Here is a 21,149-nt window from a genome sequence, read left to right on the forward strand (position 1 = left end):
GGAAAAGGGAGTGGTGAGAAGTTTAAAGAAGAAAAGTCAGTGGCTGATTCAGTATATGAACGTAGTGATTATAGTGACAATTTCCAACAATAGAAAGATATGGAGATGTATCGTGAATGACGCTGATGTAAACTAGATTTAACTTTTTCCCCTTTTTTTCCCCTCATGGCTAAATTTCTTTGGCTTATTGTTTCTTACTCCTTCTTGGGACTTTGCATATGATTGCTTATCCCAAAAGGGAATAGTGCAATTGGTATATAGGTAGGCATTTATGAATCAATTAAAGTTACAGATATTGAAATAGGAAGCTTTGTTTTACTGGAGCGTAGAGAAGCTCTTTGCTATATCTTTGGTACTGTACATATATTCTACATTGTTCATATACATATAGTCTTTACATTCCAGCTCTATATTTATCCCCAATTTGTGGTTATGCATTTTGGAGATATTTTCATGGAGTGTTTTTGTGCTCATCAAATTTTCTTTCTCACTTTCCTGTTCTGGGACAGCCAATACATGCATTGTATTTTGACAAGGTTCTCCTTTATATTACTAGTTCCAGTTTTTGAGATATAGCATCTTGTACCATGCCACATTCTCCATGTGTCACAGGAACAAGTTGTGGCAATAGCTGATGAGGCTTGTTCGTGATTAGCTGCTATCCCCGCCCAGTCCCCGTTCCCAATTTACACACACTCCTTATTTCCCATTAATAGACACGAGATTTCTTTTTGAAAATGAGCCTTACTGTATCTTCTAGGGCTTGTTCTCTTGCTAGCAAGAGAGATGCCATCAGGCTTTGTGCCATTTCAGGTCCTCTGCCATTTCTTCTAAAGGTGTTGGAAAGCTTAGTAGGTTTTAGAGCAGCCTTCTTCAGGTGGTGCCCTCCAGATGCGTTTGGTCTACAAATCTTGTCATCCCCATCCAAGGCTGCACTGGCAGAGGATGATGGGGGTTGTAGTACAAGATGTATGGAGAGCACCAGATTGTGAGCAGACTTCCACAAACTTTTTATGCTGGAATATTCTGTAATATTCTGGAACATGGTTGAATGGTTAAATGGCCCAATTGATGCCCAGAATGGTGAGTTGCAGTTATATAGTACCCGAGTTATAGTTTGGAAGGTCCTGCTAAAGGTAGTGAGAAAGATGTGCGGGCAGTTTTTAGATTGCTAAGATTCAATGAAAGGAAGCAGATGGTTTTAGAGGGTTAGAACTGGTCTACAGACAAGACCTGAACAAAGAAGGAACAATCCCACCCATTGTGAATTCTTAATATTATATTTGATTTAATTTGTTCAGTTCCTTCCCTAGTCATATAACATTATTGCTGCCATATATATATAAAACAGAAGTTTCTCATTTGTTTTGCTTTTGTTTTTTTTACTTTATGGTTTTCTTTTCAGACAACTCGTGGTGAATTTGACTCCAGTGAATATGAGGTTAGAAGACGCTATCAGGACTTTCTTTGGTTGAAAGGAAGACTTGAAGAAGCACATCCAACACTTATTATTCCTGTAAGACTTTTTATCTTACTTATTTAGAAAGCTGGGCTCCAGAGAAGAGATAAAGCAGTAAAGTTGGCAATGGAAGTCTGCTAGACAACTGGAGTTTCTGTGCTGTTTCCCTGTTACACAAATGTTGATGAAACAAGCCACCTTTTGTAAACTGAATGGAGTCTTGTCACGTTATTCAAGTCATTTTTTGAATCTTGCCCCCAAATCAGACAAAGTTGCTAAAATGAAAATGCTGGTATTTTAACAAAGATTTCTCTCTGCCCACCTTCTCTGTTACTTTTGTGCTGATAAAGAGTTGTGAGTCATTCCATTTTAAGGCATAGTATGCATAGAAATTGTATTTTTAGAGTTGCTGGTTTAGGTATATATGCACCTTAATTATTTTATCCTTCCACTTATTTTTTTATGTAGCCATTGCCTGAAAAATTCATAATGAAAGGAGTTGTGGAACGATTTAATGAAGAATTCATTGAAACAAGGAGGAAAGCTCTGCATAAGTTTTTAAACCGGATTGCTGATCATCCTACTTTAACTTTTAATGAGGACTTCAAAATTTTTCTTACTGCACAGGCCTGGGTAATGAAACCTTCAGATGTTATGGTTCTAATACAATAGGATTTGCCATGTCTGAGCAAAATAGGTATCAAACTGGGTTAAGACCCTTTTGCCCTTAGACCATTCTAATTGACACATACTTCATGCAAATGAATTCATTAGTCTAAAGACACAACACTTGAAACCTTTTATACATTGATACAAAAGTCTCCAGTGAGTCAAAAATGAAGAAAATGAAGCCATTAAACATACCTAAATTAGATAATGCAAAACAGAGCTGTTTCACTCTTGCTACTTAGCCAGCAGTATTTTTTATCAACCAAAACACCAATATTTGATTTTATTACTGAGTTGCTATATAATATTTTTTCCAAGATCATATTTAGGATGATATAATCTAAGAAACCCATCCCACTAAGAGATGCCCAAATCCTGTTTTTCTCTCCTCTTCATTCTGAGCAAAGATACTTCCTTTGACTTTCCTCTCCTCATTCACTTTCCTTTCTTTTCTTTCTCCTTGACTGGCAGAATCCTTTCTTTTTTCCTTCCTTCCTTCCCTCCCTCCCTCCCTCCCTCCTTTTGCCTAGCAAAGAGAACTAGCTTATTGCTGTCTTTCTGCCTCCTGGCCTAGCAGAGAGACTCTAGCAGCAGGGTGGCCCTAAGCTTTGTACAGTCAAGATGGAAAATATTAGCTGTGTCTGCATATAACGCGAAATCGGGTTGTCTCATTATAATGATGAGCTTCCTTCATGCAGTCACCTTTCAATGTAGCTTCAGGTATTGCTACAGACAGATGTTAGGACATGGACAAACTATAGTTAATATTTTGCAGGGAAAACAGATTCAGTGAATATTGTGATATTATTGTGATTTTCATCTGTTTAACTGCTGTTCACCCAATCTAAAATAGAATCATGATTTAATTTAGGATTATTGATGAAATATGGCATCCAAAGAAATCTTCAGAGGGATTCAGGTAGCAACCGTTCTTATTTTGGTGACTGAATGAAGCATGTTTGGTCTCCATATTATTTGAGATTGTTCTAGAGGTTCTGCTGTGGGTGTGGGCTTTTACTACATTAAATAGATTGAACAATAAGAGCCACTGTATAAGATCTGTTTATCCTTGTTGGAATTGGATTTCCTCCTTTAATTTTTAGGAACTTTCATCTCATAAGAAGCAGGGCCCTGGCTTACTTAGCAGAATGGGGCAAACAGTCAAGGCAGTGGCTTCATCAATTCGAGGCAGCGCTGTGAAAAACCGCCCAGAAGTATTTACAGAAATGAATGACTATGTGGACATATTTAACCAGAAAATCAATCTGTTGGACAAAATCTCTCACCGAGTTTACAAAGAAAAAAAAGGTTAGTGGGGGAAAAAATTGCCAAAACCAGCTCTGGGGTAGATCGAGAGTACTTCCTTGTCAGCTCAGTATTTTTTCCCTGCCGAATTTTAGAGCTTCACAGCAAGGCAAGTTACAGCCATACAGCTTTTTTTCTGTATTGGGCTAGTTTGCACCTCACAAATGGAAAATCACAGGGAATCCTTTTTCTCTGTGAAATAATTCCAGCAGAACCATTGGTTTTAACAGCCTGACACTGACATCTTAAAACTGGAAGAAGTTAGCAGCTGGTCCTGTAAGTTCTGACTTGTATGTAAGGATAAGAGTTAGGACAGTGTTTCTGAACCTTGGCAACTTTAAGATGTGTGGACTTCAACTCCCAGAATTCCTCAGCCAGCAATGCTGATTGGGAATTCTGGGAGTTGAAGTCCACACATCCTAAAGTTGCTAAGGTTCAGAAACACTGAGTTAGGATCAGCCATTTTTTTCCTTCTTTGAAAGGAACTGTCTGAATAAGAATGCTGTATTGAGATGGGAGAAAACTGGTTGGTGCCATCTTCAGACAATATCCATCCAGCCACCAAAGGTGCCATTTACCATCATGACAGCTATTTGCTGGCCCTGACAGATGCATCTCTCACACCAATTCAGCTCATGCCCATTTGCCCTGCTACTTGGCCAATCACTCAGAGCTTTAAAAAGAAAGAAAAGGAGATTGTCAGCTCCTATGGAGAGAGCAATTAAGAATGAGGCACATGTCCTGATGGTTCCAGAAAGACCACATGGGCGACTGCATGGATCAACTTGGCCTTGGTTTCCAACCTGTTTCCCAAGCTGCTGAATGTTAGAATCCATTGATATTTTGTCTCTAAAAGGAAAACGTTTAAGGAGATTGCAGGTTGGGAAAGAAAAATTAACTTTTCTTTCCCCATGTGCTATAGCTCCCAGAAAATCCACCCACCTACCACATTGCACTTTAGATTATAGGTTTAGGGTTTAAACGTTTAGACTGGTGCCAGTAAAAAGCAGTTTTCTAAAGAAAATGTTGTATGTGTGTGTATGTGAGTATATGGGGGAGTGGGTGAATTTTCAGGCACAGAAATGAAGCAGAAGACGGTTAACTTTCTATTCCCTTAACACTGAGATCCCCTGAATATCAGCCCAACTCTTCACATAGTAATTAAGCTTAGAAAAAAAAAGTTTCTACTGATGCCAAATGGATAGTATTTTCTATCCTTAATTGCCAAGAAGAGAGCTGTTGCCTTGTACTAACATCCACATGCATGTAGTAATTATAAACACTGCCTTCAGCTCATGAGTAAAAGCCAGGATATACATCTAAAGAATAAATAAATAAATAAAGTTTAGGAAGGAAAACATTAGCAGCAATGTGTAAGATGTTTTTCCAGAGGTGGCCTTGCACTTTGTCCATGGTCAGAGACACTGTGTTCTTTTTTTAAAAAAAGCTTTTTGTTAGAAAATGAACACATGGCTCAGGAATACTGTATTGTTAAGACCATACATGTTTTTTTCCCCTCAGAAGAAAAGCATTTTACACAGGCTCAGAGCAATAGTGCCAACGGTTTTGAAAACAAAAAGGTTGTTTTGTGAATTCCAAGCTGTGGAAAATCTGTGTGCACAGAGGCACACCCACAGCATAGGCCTTGGCAATCAGTCTTGTCAATCCTGGGAAAAGGGAGGGAAAATAGTGCCAGGAGGTTGCTATGGAAGCCAATATGAAATTAAAACCGATCCAGGAGTTCTGCAGGATCTTAAAGACAAATTAACACATTTATGAGTGCATACATTTTTTGTGAGCAAGCTTTTATTTTAGATGTATGAATGATGTTAAATATTCTGGGTGCATACACATAATATAGCTTCATAGAAACAATTTTTAGCATTTATATATTGTGTTTCAGATTTTCAAAGTGGTTCAGGTGCAGTATTTTAGTAATTCTTACATGGATTAAGATGTTGGATCCAATCCACAAACTGGGCTATTAGCATTCTATAGCTCAGAGTACATTTTGAATGCAAAAGCAAAAGTTCTTTTTAATTTAAAGCTGGGTTAAATTTGCATCCATATGTTTAAATATCATTAAATGGAAATCTTTTGCAAATTGATGTCTCGTAAACCTAGTCCCAAATTTCTTAATAATAGGTAGTCCTCACTTAATGACCACAAACAGGACTGGCACTCTGTTGCTAAGCAATGTGGTTGTTAAGTGAAACCAGTCATTAAGCAAATCATGCATGGTCATTAAGTGAGACATCACATGACCATAACTTGCAATTTTACTGCCAGCTTCACCATTAACTTTGCTTGTTGAAAGCTGGCTATGAAGCTCTCAAATGGTGATCTTATGACCACAGGATGCTGAGACGGTTGTAAATGTGTGCCAATTGTGAAGTGCCTGAATCATGATCATGTGACCATGGGAACATTGCAACAGTCATAAGTTCAAGGACTGGTTCTAAAGTTACTTTTTCAGCAATGTTGTAACTTCAAGCAGTTGCTAAACAGGGCAGCCGTTAACTGGGGACTACCTGCACCTGACAGCAACACCTAATGTTGAACTCTGGATGGTATGCCAGAATTTCAAATTAGAGTATTCTTTAGAAAGAGTTTCTATTTAAAGCTCTTGACCTGTCTATAATAGTCATTTGAGAGATTGATTATGAAGTCCTGAATACCGTTTTTTTTTCCTCTCCTTTTCCAAGACTATTTTTATGAACTGAAGGAATTTGGTCCAATTCACACTCTGTGGGCTGCCTCGGAAGAAGATCTGGGAGATACATTAAAAGGAATGGCTACTTGCATTGATCAGTGTTGCAAGGCTACTGAGAAATGGATGGCAGCACTGTCTGAAAGCTTCTTTCCTGTTATACATGAATATTTGCTTTACAATGAAGTATTGATGGTAAGATGGGTTGGAAGCTCTTAAGCAGCTCAGTTTCCTCTGATGTCATTGCTGCAGTGGATGTTCTCATGAATGTTGCCAATGCATTTTCTTAGTCAATGTTAATAGTGCAGCACTGTAGGAGAGGATTATATAGTATTTTTTTTTCCTGCAAAATGCACCTCTTTCTTCTCTTAACTATACATGAACTACTGGTCCCTAGGGAGAAAATAGCAAGAAGGCAACAGAGGACCATGATTATGAAAGCTAGTTAGTTTGGGGAGGACTTGGTGAGTGTCAACGGTTGTTTTGACAATAGAATATTGTAGGTTTCAAGAGTATATAAGTCTTCATACTTGAACTCCCTGCTGCATGGGATCGCTTAGTAACTATGTTCGGAAAGGAGAAATTCCATTTGAAGTGAGGTACTTTTTAACTCACAGAATATCTGTAGACATTTACAGTTTCAAACTATATTATAAACCCACTTTTGTATGTGTTTCTACAAGAATGCAGTTTTTCATAGTTCCTCAGTTTCATGAGAAATAAGTCATAGACATTCGTAAGAAAAGAATCCATAACAGATAAAAAAAAGTCTACAATGGCTCAGCACCCATCTTACCCCAAGGCCTGGGAGAATAGGCAGGGTTTCAGCAACTTCCTGAACATCAGCAGGCTGGAACCATATGGGTCTTGGATGGGATGTTCTTCCATAGGGCAGGCAACATGACAGAATAAGCAAAGTTGCTAATTTCCAGTAGATGATACTGTTCAATTGAAAGATCTGGAGTACACCTACTCAGCCTGATCTTACAGGATAGGCAGCAACTATTGGAGATAGGTGGTCCCTCAAATAATCAGGCCCTCTATGATGCATTTGAAATGTTTTTTCAGTATATACTGTCAGAGGGATTACCATTGCCCTGCTTGATCTGACATGTGCATATTGACATACCATAGCTCAGTTTTCATTTATTTTACCTCCACCAAATATGGCTTAAGATTACTCTTACTTATATTTGGGGATGCTAGCTTTAAGAGCAAGCTGTTCCAAATTGGCAGAAGAATCTTTGGTCTTTGGTTGATTATTCTTCTAGCAAGACTGTGACTGAATGACTCAATAGTTAAGCCCCACATTACTTGTCAAGATTTTACTCCAGCACTGCCATGTGAAATGCTTGTGAAGTCTCCTTCAGAGAGCAGCAAATGGATGTTGCCATGTTTGGGAGACATTTCAGTTGACATTTAGATAACACAATAAAACCCCTTCATCCACATAGTTCTTGTAATGAAAGACTGTAGAAGCCTACTGGGATAAGAAGGGTAGTCAGAAAGAGCCATGCAAATTACAAGGTTGATTTAGGATCATAATCTGTATAGCTTCTGTATTACTACAGGATGGAGGACAGGTGGGCAAACCATGGGGGACAGCAGAATGTCAGTACTTTCAACAGGACTTTACCAAAAGAGCTATCTTAGGTAGACTCAGTGAAAACCATCTCAGGATGAGTTGAACAAGGCCCAAAGTAACATCTGTGTGGCCCATTAGAATTTCAATTTGATAGGAGCAATGTCTTGTACCAGCTTGTCTGATTAATTGCAGGGAAGGTGAGGTGAGAAATTAGAGGATGTTATTGTATTTGTTAGACCCTTAAATTCTTCCTCAGCCACACAATTAGGCTGCATTTGGTGCAGGCAGGGGGTAGCTCATCCTTCCATTAACACAGCATCTCAATTTCATTTCTTTTCCATCCTATTCTGTTGACAGCTGTAAGACCTGCATTCAGCTGTAGATTCTCATAGTGGGGTGCAGGCAGTAGCACTCATTTAATAAATGTCATTTTTTCTTGAGAAGTAAAAGAAGCACAGCTCTTTATTTCTCTTTTACGCACCCACTTGTACCAATGCAACAAGATAGCTTTTAGTTTCTCCTGTCAAGCAGACAGAAAATGACATCCAGGATAACCCAGAATCTTAGTGTTACACATAAGAGATGGGTGGAAAAAAATGTCTTTCTCCCCAATTTCAACTCAAACACAAGTTAGTTTTCAGAATTATTTGTGCAGAATTTCTGATACATTTATTTCTGCTATTTCATATTTCAGGGTGTTTTGAAAAGAAGAGACCAGATCCAAGCAGAGCTGGATTCCAAAGCTGATGCTATATATAATAAAAAAGCTGAAAATGGCCAGGTAAGTGTGCAAGCAATTGAAAAGTATAATGACAAAATTTTCTTGCTATAATTCAAATCTAGATTATATCACAGGTCATGATCGTTGCTTTCCCCCATGTATTCCATCGTGATCTTTATAAGCCACTTGAGACTGCTATCCTTTTGACAGATTTGTAGGTACATGAAGAAAGTCAGCCTTGAACGTTGCCCTATAACTACAAAAAGCTGTACAGAGACAGACTGTAGGGTTGACTAATGTACGTGTACTGAAAAAGCAGTTGGCAGAGCCCTCAGCCCACACTCTGGATTGCTTCTGAAGAAAGATTGAAGACCATCTGTTAAATATTCCTCTGCTTACAACATTCTTTGTGCTGATAAAACATGCAGTTATAGGATAGGGTTGGCTTAGCCCCATCACATGGCACCCAGAAATGGCTGCTGCCATCAAAATGACAAAAACAGCATCATGCTACAAGTTTTACACCCCTTTGGGGCATGCAACTGACATTGCAGTGCATGAAAAGAAAAGGGTTGGGGGCATCATTATATTGCTGAATTCAATTTAACCCGTTTTGCCCCCAGTCTTGCAGACACTGCTGCCCTGACATGCTGGCTTGTAGGTATGAGAATTTATTGAGACCACTATTTTTGACTCCAAATTTGTGTTTCTAAATGATGATAACCATTAGAAAAGAGATTGAAAATAAAACATCCAATATTGGATTGTCTTTAGGGAAATCTATACTATGTTCACATCTGATCGCCACCTTTGAAAGAGGGTAGAATAGAGCTGGAAAAAATGGAGAAGACGGCAACCAGAATGATCAGGGAAGCTTGAACACCTCTATGGCAAATTTAGCATTTCTTTTACTTAGAAAAAGGGCAACACAGTCCTTAGGAAAAGGGCAACACGAAAAAGGGTGCACGGTCCAGCGGAGGCCCTGGCTGCTGCCTGGAATAGAGAAGCGGCCGGGGCCTTGGACAGGATCGCGCCTTTGCGACCTCTCTTGCCACGCCGGCCCCGACACTCCCCGTGGTTTATGGAGGAGTTGAGGGTGCTGAAGAGGGTTAAGAGACGTCTAGAGCGCCGCTGGAGGAAGACACGGACTGAATCCGACCAAACACATGTTAGAGCCGCTATTAAGGCCTACATTGTGGCGATAAGGGCGGCGAAGCGCCAATACTTCTTCACTCTTATTGCGTCTGCAGAGTGCCACCCGGCGGTCCTGTTTGGGATCACCAGGTCCCTCCTTGGTAAGGGGGATGTGGTGGTTCATTTGCAGGGCCACATGGAGGAATTTGCAGAGCACCTGCAGGATAAAATCACTCGGATTCATTCCAAGTTGGACTCCGAGCGTGGTGCAGGGTCTGGGGAGATACCAGGGGATTGTTCCTGCCTAGTTAGCTGGGAACGGTTTGATCCTGTTGTTCCTGAGGAAGTGGACAGGATCCTCCGGACTGTGAGGGCCACCACTTGTCATCTGGACCCATGCCCCTCCTGGCTGGTGAAAGCAGCTCGGGAGGTGACATGTGGTTGGATCCAAGCGATGGTTAAGGCATCCTTGCAGGAGGGAGTGTTTCCAGCGCCCTTTAAAGAGGCGTTGGTGCACCCCCTCCTCAAGAAGCCCTCCCTGGATCCTACTGTACTGGACAACTTTCGTCCAGTCTCCCACCTCCCCTTCTTGGGGAAGGTGGTTGAGAAAGTGGTGGCTTCGCAGCTCCAAAGGGTCCTGGAGGAAACGGATTATCTGGACCCTTATCAGTCAGGTTTCAGGCCCGTCTATGGAACGGAAACGGCATTGGTCGCACTTATGGATGATCTCTGGCGGGAGCGGGATGGTGGTAGTGTGACCATCCTTGCTCTCCTTGATCTCTCAGCGGCGTTTGATACCATCGACCACGGTATCCTATTGGGACGGCTCAGGGATATGGGGGTGGGCGGCACAGTGTTGTGCTGGTTCACCTCCTTTCTCCGGGGCCGATCCCAATCGGTGGTGATAGGGAGCGAGAGGTCCCATCCTCGGCCTGCGCTCTACATGGGGCTACCCTTGAAGAATATCCGAAAGCTCCAGCTGGTCCAGAATGCGGCCGCGCGAGCAATTTTTGGGGCCCGAAGAAGGACCCATATAACACCTTTGCTCCGTGAGCTGCATTGGGTACCGGTTTGCTTCCGGGTCCAATTCAAGGTGTTGGTTATCACCTTTAAAGCCCTACATGGCATGGGGCCAGGCTACCTGAAGGACCGCCTCGCCCCCACGATCTCAATCCGTCCCACCCGCTCTCACAGAGAGGGCATGCTTTGGATCCCCGCGGTAACAGAACTTTGTTTAGCAGGATCCAGAAGGCGGGCCTTCTCTGCTGTGGCCCCCGCCCTCTGGAACATCTTGCCCCCGGAGGTGAGATAGGCCCCCTCACTCCAGGCCTTTCGGAGGGATTTGAAGACCTGGCTCTGCCATCTGGCCTGGGGTGGGGAGGGAGGATATCAGAAATGGGGTTGGCTGGCTCCTTAGCGGCCTGGTGTGGCCCCCATCGGCCTCTTGGATTTTTTAGCTTTTTTATTTTTTAATGCTTGGTTTTTATAATTTTTAATTGTATTTATGTTTTTAGTGTGTTGTAAGCCGCCCAGAGTCCCCCATTGTGGGGAGATGGGCGGGGACAAGTTAAATAAATAAAAATAAATAAATAAAAAAAACATGGCTGAGAGATATTAAGTGGACAGGAAGAGTTTTGTCCCCTCTCAGGACACTAGGACCAGAGGTCATCCAGTGAAGTTGATTGGAAGGAGTTTCAGAAGAGACAAAAGGAAGCAATTTTTCACACAGCAAATTAAACTGTAGAATTCTTTACCCTAAGATATGGTGATAGCCACTAGCTTTCTTGACTTGAAAAGAAGATTGGATAAATTCCTAGAGGACAGATCTAGGAAAGGTTATTGGTCTTGAAGACTCAATGGAGCTTCTAGATTCTGGACAGAGCATACAGTGGTACCTCTAGTTACGAACTTAATCCGTTCCATGACTATGGTTGCAACTCGAGTTGGTTGCAACTCGAGGTAAATTTTCCCATAAGGTTCAATGTAAATACGGTTAATCCATTCCGCCCTCCGAATTTGGTCGCACCACGAGGCAAATTTCCCCATAAGGTTCAATGTAAATACGGCTAATCCGCCCTCCGAATTTGGTCGCACCACAAGGCAAATTTCCCCCATAAGGTTCAATGTAAATACATACGGTTAAACAGTTCTGAAACATATGCATTTTATTTTTAAGCCACAAAAACATGAAAATAGTCAAGATGGTCGACTTCGCCATCTTGTACTCCAAGGCCAGATCAGTCACACGAATACCACGATCGTGCTTTTCTATAATGTCCTTCTTAAGTTCGATCGTCACTTTTTTCTTCAAAGCCTTATTCTTGCCAAGCCTGCTCTGCATTTTCTTTGGAGCCATGCTGACAAGCACACCAAACACCTTCCAAATGCCACAAAACACACCACAAGCCTCACCGAACGTCTCCTTGCTACCGCGATCTCGCCCACAGGAAGCCGCGACCGCGTGGCAGCAGGGAAAATGGCCGCGGATCCGGTTCGTAAGTCGAGGCAGAGTTCGCAAGTCGAGGTAAATTTTTGGGGCCGGAGCTGGTCGTATCTGGAAAAATACGTAAGGAGGGGCATTCGTAACTTGAGGTACCACTGTATATCTGTTGTGGCAAAAATAACTCACCAACAACTGGAAAGGATCCAAATGATGGTTTGATTGGTCCAAAGCTAGCAGGTTATAGTGAGTCACTTGCATATAGAAGTGCCAAAAGCAAGAGACACAAGATCACTTAAATCTTATTCAGGAAGTTGATTGAAAACAGTTTGAGCATGCACACACACTAGCAGAATATTCATTTAATTGTTTGTTTAATTCTTTTAGAAAGATGCCCAACTCCATAAAACGCTGGGCATCATACAATATTAACAGTAGTAAAAACAAGAAAAAAGCAGGTACAGAAAAAGAAAGTAATCAGTTAGCAGGAATTTCTTTTTCTGTATGTGCTTTTTTCTTGTTTTTACCAGATATAGAAAGAATTGGTTTACTAGATATAGAAAGAATAGTTTTACAACTTACAAGGAAGCAAGATAACCACAAAGGTTAACGCGAAACCACAAAATAGGCATCCCTCATGGTATAAAAACATTACAGAGACCTTTCTGGAAAGGAAACAAAGCAGCGTAGATATGCAAGTTGAGCCAAGGCCTTCAATGTTATTCTAACAAGTGGATGTGCATTTACAGCCGGAAGAGATAAAGAAGCAAGGCAGCTTATGTCTTTGAGTCTTGCCACCTCTCAAGGCATAAACTCTGTAACAACTAATCACTAACAGCACAGATTGCCATAACAATAAACATTCCATTCTGAAGGATGTTACAGGAGAGGCACAGAGAAGGACATCTATGAACTTAAAAGAAAAATATAGCAATATATTATTATAATTATGTACTTGTGATTTTAAAACAGATACTGATGCCCCAAAATTGGTAAGCTCAACTTGGGTGATTAATATAGAACAGATACAAAAAAAGAGAATTGTCTTTAGTTATAAATGCACTGCTTCAGTACCAGTCGTCATCTAAGAGGAGCTTTTTGCTCAGTCTGGAAATTACAGACATAAAGATGCTTAAGTACAACTGGCATTCCTAACTGACAAACTATAACCAAGGCCTAGTTATATGCTTATATTTTAATTTCACTATTTCTTCAGAGACTTCAGCATAAACAGTTATATCGTTTTATCCCTGTAATAATAACGAGAGGTAGTTTAGGCTGAGATAACACTACTGAAACAAGGTTGATTAGGGTCATGTACCACCTTTGCGTAAACTTAATTTGCTAAATAAATGGCATGGTTGGTTTCACATGTTGCGCTGAGCCATAAATTAGACATCTACAGTGCAACATCCATAAGCACTATATTACCCACAAACTCCATAGACAGCATCCAAGACATCCAAATTAAGCATACTTGGTTAAAAGTTCAATTAACATTTGGCAGAATGTTGTGTGACTACCAAAACTTGTGGAGTTTTGGTACTTGCACTGGAAAGCTAAGATGCTAAGATGAAAACACCGCCATTTCAAGATAAGAGTTCTGAAAAGATGCAAGATTTGATAATTTTTCATTTTAGTGCTCCACTATTATGGAAGACTATCCAAGGGAGATTGACACCTGGAAAAGTTGCTAATCTCTACCATAAATCACTTTTTTCAAACTTCAATGGCTGGATTCACCTGAAACATTAAGCCAAAACCAAATGAACGACATGATGGCTTAGTAAGTCATGTGTTTTGTTTTGATGTTTGTTTAATGTGTTGGGAAATGCTTTATGGCTTAATGCATTGGACAAACCCATCTTTTGTTGTTTATTCTATAAAGAAAAACAAATCAGAACTTAGTATACTCCCACACTAACCATTTATAGTATAACTACCTCTTGCCTGTAAAGCAGCCTACAGAACCAAGATGGCTTACATGGGGAACCAGAATGCTTAATCTTTATCCTGCCAGTTACCTTCCCTGTCATTTCTTCTGTTCTTTCCCTCACTGCCCAAAATGACAATGAGAAACACGTTTTAGCAACATCTCAGTAAAAGCTTCTGTTCGTGACGGTTTCATGGAGAAATTAGCAAGATTAGCCCTTCCCTTCTCTTCTCTTTTGGCTGAGGTTGCCCCCATTTCACAAAGGAATGGAGACCATTGGCTAATTTTCATTGCAATATGCCATGCGCCTGGGGAGGAAGAAATCCAAGCACTGACTCTGTTAGAACCAGAGTATAAATTATAACTCTCAAGGCTTGCTATCACTTATAATAAGTGATCGCAAAGCATTGTGAATATAAATTATACCACAGCGCTGATTCAGCATTTGAATTGCCAAACATTATGGGTATCGTCCAATATAGTCAGAGCTCCCATATCCACATGTAGGGAATTATTTGGGCTCAGTGGAGGTACATGGAGCATCCTCTGCCCAGATCTCCTATCCTTCTTCCACATTAGGCAAATGGCTTGTGTTCAAGTTGTTGAGAAAAATTTCCTTTACGTACAGGTGTTATTGGCACAACAAAACTGAAATATGTACATTATTTAGTATCCATTCAGCTGGCTATGTATTTATGTTGTCTGTCCTAGCCTTGTCACTACAGCCAAGAAATGAATCATTCACTCCACTTATCCTTCTTCATCTGCAGTTGATTATAACTTTAATTCCACCTCCTGCCTCATGTGGTTTTAAGAAGGAATCAGATGCAGCTTATTTTACATAATGAAAGCAGAAGTCCAGGGGAGCCGTGTAAGGCTGATGAAGCTGAGACTGTTCGAGATAAGAGAATAGCATCAGCCAGGTCCCCTGCTGGCAGAAAATTCTAGAAAGAATAATCCTAATTCATTTGAAAGTTGACAAGTTGGAGAAGGCCAGATGTTACTGAACAGTCTGAAATCCTATTTGGCATCTGTCAAACCCCAAATTGAAGACCCACTTGGTGTTTAATTCCTATCCTGGCAATCTGATAGCAATTGATCTCTAGCTCACTAAAGACCACTTTATCACTTATTTTATCTTATGGCAAAATCAGGATATCGAAACAGAAAAAGGCTACAGTTTAATTTGCTTACATCTGAGTGGACGTGTATGGAATTGGAGTTCGTGCAAACATGGGTATCATCCAATATAGTCACAGCTCCCATATCCACATGCAGGGAATTCTTTCACATTTTATATTTTATTTTGATCATAGGCATTCCATTTTTAAAGCCGCCTAGCAGTCTTTATTTTTGAATAAAATCCCTAATTTTCCAAATAAAGCCCAAAAGCACCAATATTATATTATATTATATTATATTATATTATATTATATTATATTATATTATATTATATTATATTATTATGGGTCAGAAAAAGTATATATTAAATATAGTTCCAAATATTCATATTGCCAAATCATACATGAATATGTCTCATAGGAGATATTGTAGGAAGAATGACAAGCTATATTAAAAAGCTATTTCCTACTGTTATATGCATAAAGATACTTTTTATATTAGTGACATGGCACAACTTGAATAGCTTCAGTAATAGTACTATATTAATTTAAAAATTCCCTCCATTGCTTTTAAGAATTTTGTGCTTGTGCACATGCTTTTATTCATTAAGAAAAACTTTTTTCATCATCTGACTAAAAACATGGATTTTTAATATATATTCCAGAATTAAGCATACTTGGATTCATGGAGTTAATTTGTACCACAGGTAGTCCTCGACTTATGACCACAATTGGGACTGGAACTTCCATCGCTAAATGATGCAGTCATTAGGCAAAACATCACGTGACCACACCGCTTAGCAACAGCAGTTCCAGTAGTCCCAGTTGCAGTTGTTAGGCCAGGACAGTGCCGTCATTAGGGGAGGACCTCATGCTTCTCCTGCCCTGCTGTGCTCACCTTGGCTTCAGTTCCCCCCACCCACCTATCTTCCCTCCATCTTTGCCCTTTTGGGTGCCCTGCACTCTGACACATACCCCTGCTGTCTCCCATCAAGCTGCCACTGCCCACAGCTGACCTTCGCCATCTTCTTCCTCCTGTTGGTGGCCCGGGATACAGGCACGGGGTGAGGATGCAGCCCTGGGATGCACGTGATGAGTGCAGCAGGGCAGTGGAGCCTCGTCTGCCAAAGGGAGCTTGCCAAGTCTGGCCAGGGAGGAAGCAGTGAGATAGCAAGGCACAGCACTCCCTTCAGGATCCTGATGGTGACAGATGGGTCGCTGAGCCACAAGCATGGCCAGCCAAGGCAGGGGGGGGGGGCTCCCACCTCAATCAAGGCTTAAAAGCCTACACCTGCATCCCACTTTTCTCTGTGGCTGCTAGTGCTGCCTCTGCCAAGCACGCCAGGGATTCCTTCGTTTTTATAAGGCTACCCACTCCACAACCACCCTGGCCAATGGGAAGGCGAGCCACATGATGGAGGGGAGGGCACAGCCACTAAACTTTTAATGTCTTAAAAATCTTAAGTGTCTTAAGATCTTTTTCTGATTGGCCAAGCCCTCCCTTTTGTTGTGCAGCTCACCTTCCTTTCCCAGACTCCACCGCTCAACCCTCGCATGCTTTTCCTAGTTGGCATGCGGAATACTCCAACCAATCAGAAGGAGAGTGGTGCTCAATACAAACCAATTGAGGAGAGACATACAGGAACTCTCCCCAACCCTGCTGCTTGTTTATCCATGTTGGAGCGACCAGTGAATAAATGTTCAAGTTTGGCATTGCAGAGAAGAAAACAGTTTATTCACCAAATACGAAATCTCTGCACCAGCCCTGCACCCTTTTTTGTGTTTTGTATCTTTCTTTGTTGGCAGCAGGGGTATGTGACAGAATGGAGGGTACTCAAAAGGGCAGAGATGGGGGGAAAGGTAGGCAGGTGGGGGGAGTTGAAGCGCCCCTGCAGTTATAAGTGCAGGCAGGCTGCCAAGCACCTGAATTTTGATCATATGACCACAGGGGTGCTGCAGTGGCTGTATCTTCGGGACTAGTTGTAAGTGTATTTTTTCAGCACTGTCGTAACTTCGAACAGTCACTGAATGAATGGTCATAAGTTGAGGGCTACCTATACTGCTAAGATCAAGATCAAGTTGAAAATGGACTGTAGTAAATAAACACTGAAATACAAAACTTAAAAGAAAGTATAATCTTACAGGCTTCTGATGTCTGAATTCCAGTCTCAAAATGACTGGAAGGAGTAGAAACTAGAATAGTACCTTCCTGTTTATTTTTCTTCTATTAATTATCATCATCACTATCCCCAACCCCATCCTTCTTTCCTGTACAGAGGGCAAGGAAGTATACTGATAAGTCTTTCCCATCTCTGTCATTGAAACAACCTGTGTTGGACAAAAACTAAAACATGAGTTTTCCACGTACATGTTATGGTTGTTTAAAAAGGAACACTGGTGAATACAGGGAACATCAGTGTAATTTCAATGGGGAAGCAAATAATTTTGAAAATATTTGCAAAATTTCTTACAAATGAGCAGTATCAAAACAGCAATCTGCAGTCAAACATCTATGGACAAATAGTTTTCAGGGGAACTGACATCCTCAGAAAACAAGGGATTGGGCAACTTGTATCTTGCATACCACATGCAGCACTCTCTGGAGTCTCCCGCACAAGCCCTGATCATATTGCTGAAATTCAGTGGCATTCCATCAAATTATGACAGTGTCCAAAGTGGCCATATCCCACCAGCTTAATCCACCTGTTGTATGGCAAGTGATTAAGGTGTTAGACCTGAACCAAGAAGTTCCAGATTCAAGTCTCCCTTAAGCATAGTATCAGTGAGTGATTTCTACCAGTCACTTTTCCTCACCTCAGTCTACTTCACAGGGTGGTTGCTATGGGACTAAAATGAGGAGAGGCTCTCAGATAAGTGCCCCTGAGTTCTCAGAGGAAAAGCCTAAATGCAAATACAAACTATATATAAATTGGGACAAAAATCACTATGTCATTGCTACACACCCCTCTGGCCCTCAGCAGATACAAGAGGAAGGAAGGAATTCCTGGCTATAAAAATGTTACCCAACACATGTTGGCAATTCTTATTCTGACTGTTATTACATAGATGATGATTCTTCTCTCCATATTGCATATGGGAAGCCTGCAGCATCCTATCAGACAACTGATGTGGAGGTGGGACTATATCTTATTTTGTTGATCCCTCCATCCTGCATCTTTCCCCTTCCCTTACTTAGACTGCTCTTTGGTAGGTCTTAATGAATTCCACACAATTGTCCAGTTGAATTCATCTCTGAAAACCAAAATCTAGAAATTATGGTGATAGTGAATGACATGACCCCAAATTTTATTTGAAGAACATTTGTGCAAAACGGACAGAACTGCAAACGTAAGAAGAGGCTGTAGTGCGTAGTCTTTGAATTGGACATAAATTTGTCCCTGTACAGAGTTCAGCTGTGAGTTCTAAGGGAATAGATCTGATTAGAGATGTCATGGAAGAAAAACAAAAGCTATATTATCAAAATTCATAATACAGCTTCAGCCTCAAGCCACCCCTTTTAGGGTCTTTTGTCTTTATTGCCTTACCTTCTTTTTTATACCTGCTCAAGTATTATCACTGATAGACAGATCTTTGGTATATAAGTTTCTACTTTCTACATCACTAATATTGTGGCCAAATTTTCTGTGGCAGCAGTCAGTACATGTCATCAAACAATGTATTCCTGATTATTGTACAGTATATTTGTTTTTATATTCTTTTATATGTTAATATGTATGGTTCATTAATCATAATGACAAACATATATATGTATGTATGATCTGTAAATCACAGTTTATGATTTAACATGGGTTTATATAATATGGGAAGCCAAAGTCAGGCAAACCCAGCCCATGATTGGTAGGAGCTCTTCATGATTTCACCTAGGAGTCTTAGCTCCCTTTGGAGATGATAGGGATTGAACTTGATACCTAAGTTTCTTGCACAGAGCCACTTGGCAGAGTGGTGTTAGAGAGGGGTTTTTTTCCTGATTTCTAAACTCCAAAATGATTTCTGACATTTAGGAAACTGCTGAAAATCTGGTTGTTCCAGAGAGCATTTGGGATAGTAGAGTGGGTGTGTTGCTGAGTGAGGAATGCAGTGATGGATTAGATATTCAACTGGTATTATAAATTTGTTTTATTGACATAGTTTATGGGGATGTTTTATTCATTTGATTATAATGATATTGTTTCAAAGATACTGCTCTATGCTGCTTGGAGTTATATGATTTAAATGGTTTAAAAGCACAAATATATAAAATTCTAAAAATAGTTACAGAAGAATAGTAGATTCTTTTAGATTCCAAAACTCAGTTCTGCCTTAGAAAATTTAGGCAATGCACTACCCTGTAATGCATGGTGGAAGCCAGGATAAATGAACTCTGTGTTTTTTCAGATGAAACTTCATTTGGCATTATGTAAGAGTGACCAACAAAGTCTTTGCAGAAGACACTTTTAGAGAATTAGCAGGTATGTCCTTCCTGCAAGGACCACATAATCTAAAATTCAACAAGGAAACATCATAAGGAGAGGCAAATATGGGCAGGCTAAACAGGAAGACTATATTAATTTCATTCATTTGCCAGACCTGCACAAGTCGTTTTAGTGGAACAGTCCTCTGGAGCCACTCCTCCAAGCCAGGAAGAAACCACAGGTGCTCCAAGGCCTGGTGATGCAACTGCTTTGAACTCCCCCAACCCCAACCATGCCCTGACACTTTCAGACCTCAAAGCATCCAGTCCAGGTCTTCAAAGATGCTTCACAGCTTTGAGGAGTGCAGTTGAAGGACCTAATTGAACAATAAATTGCATTGTACAAGTACAGGTGGATTAGGGTAGTTGGGAAGTATGAGATTCTAAAGGAGGCTTCTATCTTCATACTGGGAAAAGCTAGCCTGCTCAATTTTTGTCAGTCATGTTGCTCTTAAAGCAAGGAGCCCTGCCAGGAAACAAACAAACAAACTCTGCAGGGACTCACTGTTGCCCTTTATGAACTAAGAGTGCCTCTAGAAGAGAAATAACACTCTACTGCAGCTGCAAACAATAGGAGGTAGTCAACAGCAATAGGCAAGCAGTCTCAGGAAATCTCGTCAAGCATTACTGATCTGCTTAGTGACAGATCATTGATAAACCTCCAAGGAACCCCATAGTTTCCTAGAGGAAAATAGGTTAGAGAAAAGGAGACCCAACTTCATTTTTGGAATAGAGCAAAATCCTTGTTGTGATGCTATTAATTTTCCATTCCCAGTGTTGATATTTTCACCAAACTTCTTACATTAGTCTCGTTTGTTTGTTTAGTTGCCTGAAGAGATTGGAAAACTTGAAGATAAATTAGAGTGTGCCAATAATGCTCTGCAAGCCGACTGGGATAGATGGAGGCAAAGCCTGCGTCTTGATATGAAATCAGCATTTAGCAATATGGCAGAAAATAATCTCCACTATTATGAACAGGTAAAATGCACTTTTTAAAAATGGCATCCAATTGTGTGACATCTCCATATAGTTTGCTTCTCAAAAGAAGTGTTTAAAAGTGGAGCTGTTTGTTTTCTTATACGCACTCCATAGTCAGTTGTACACACACACACACATTGCTTCTAAGTTCACTATCAACAGAGGGCAGTCTTGATTTAAAAAGCACAAAGCATCTTATTTATTTATTTATTTAATTTTTTTGCTTACTTCAGGGAAGCTGCAGGGGTTTGTGGTAGGAGAGCTTTGCTTTCTAGGGCTGTGGAAGAAAGGACTGCCAGATCTGATCAGCAGATTAATCACCTACAGCTTTAGATGATGAGTCAGAGGGGCAAGTTTGAATCAATAGAGACAAATTTTAATCGGCCTGGCTGAAATTAGAAAGTAGTATGCAGATTCAAGGTAGAGTTGCCATCAGCCTTGTCTTTGCTTACATCATCATGCTAATCAAGCTTTGCTGGGGCTTAATCTCCTCACAAAGTAACATTTCTAAACTTCTGAATGATAAGCTGTTTTTAAGGATGCTCAAGTCAACAAGGGTATATAAATGAGGGGTACACTAGTTTGATTTTCTTTAAAGTCATGCTTGCACAGAGTAATAAACC

At 40.6% G+C, this 21,149-nt stretch overlaps 1 protein-coding gene across 1 annotated transcript in view; it reads left to right on the forward strand.

The window, feature by feature from the left end:
• Positions 1-21,149, forward strand: part of SNX7 (sorting nexin 7) — a 53,780-nt gene that overhangs the window by 18,949 nt on the left and 13,682 nt on the right. Inside the window, exons 3-8 of the mRNA XM_088153162.1 lie at positions 1,406-1,516; positions 1,928-2,092; positions 3,232-3,436; positions 6,139-6,338; positions 8,423-8,509; positions 20,374-20,526. Of these exons, the coding sequence (XP_088009288.1) occupies positions 1,406-1,516; positions 1,928-2,092; positions 3,232-3,436; positions 6,139-6,338; positions 8,423-8,509; positions 20,374-20,526 (921 nt within the window). The remainder of the gene's footprint in view (positions 1-1,405; positions 1,517-1,927; positions 2,093-3,231; positions 3,437-6,138; positions 6,339-8,422; positions 8,510-20,373; positions 20,527-21,149) is intronic.

The sequence above is a fragment of the Python bivittatus genome, unplaced genomic scaffold (assembly GCF_059951505.1).
Source record: "Python bivittatus isolate LINGU-HERP-01145 unplaced genomic scaffold, Pbiv_v1 ctg000700_np1212, whole genome shotgun sequence".
Classification (NCBI taxonomy): Eukaryota; Metazoa; Chordata; class Lepidosauria; order Squamata; family Pythonidae; genus Python; species Python bivittatus.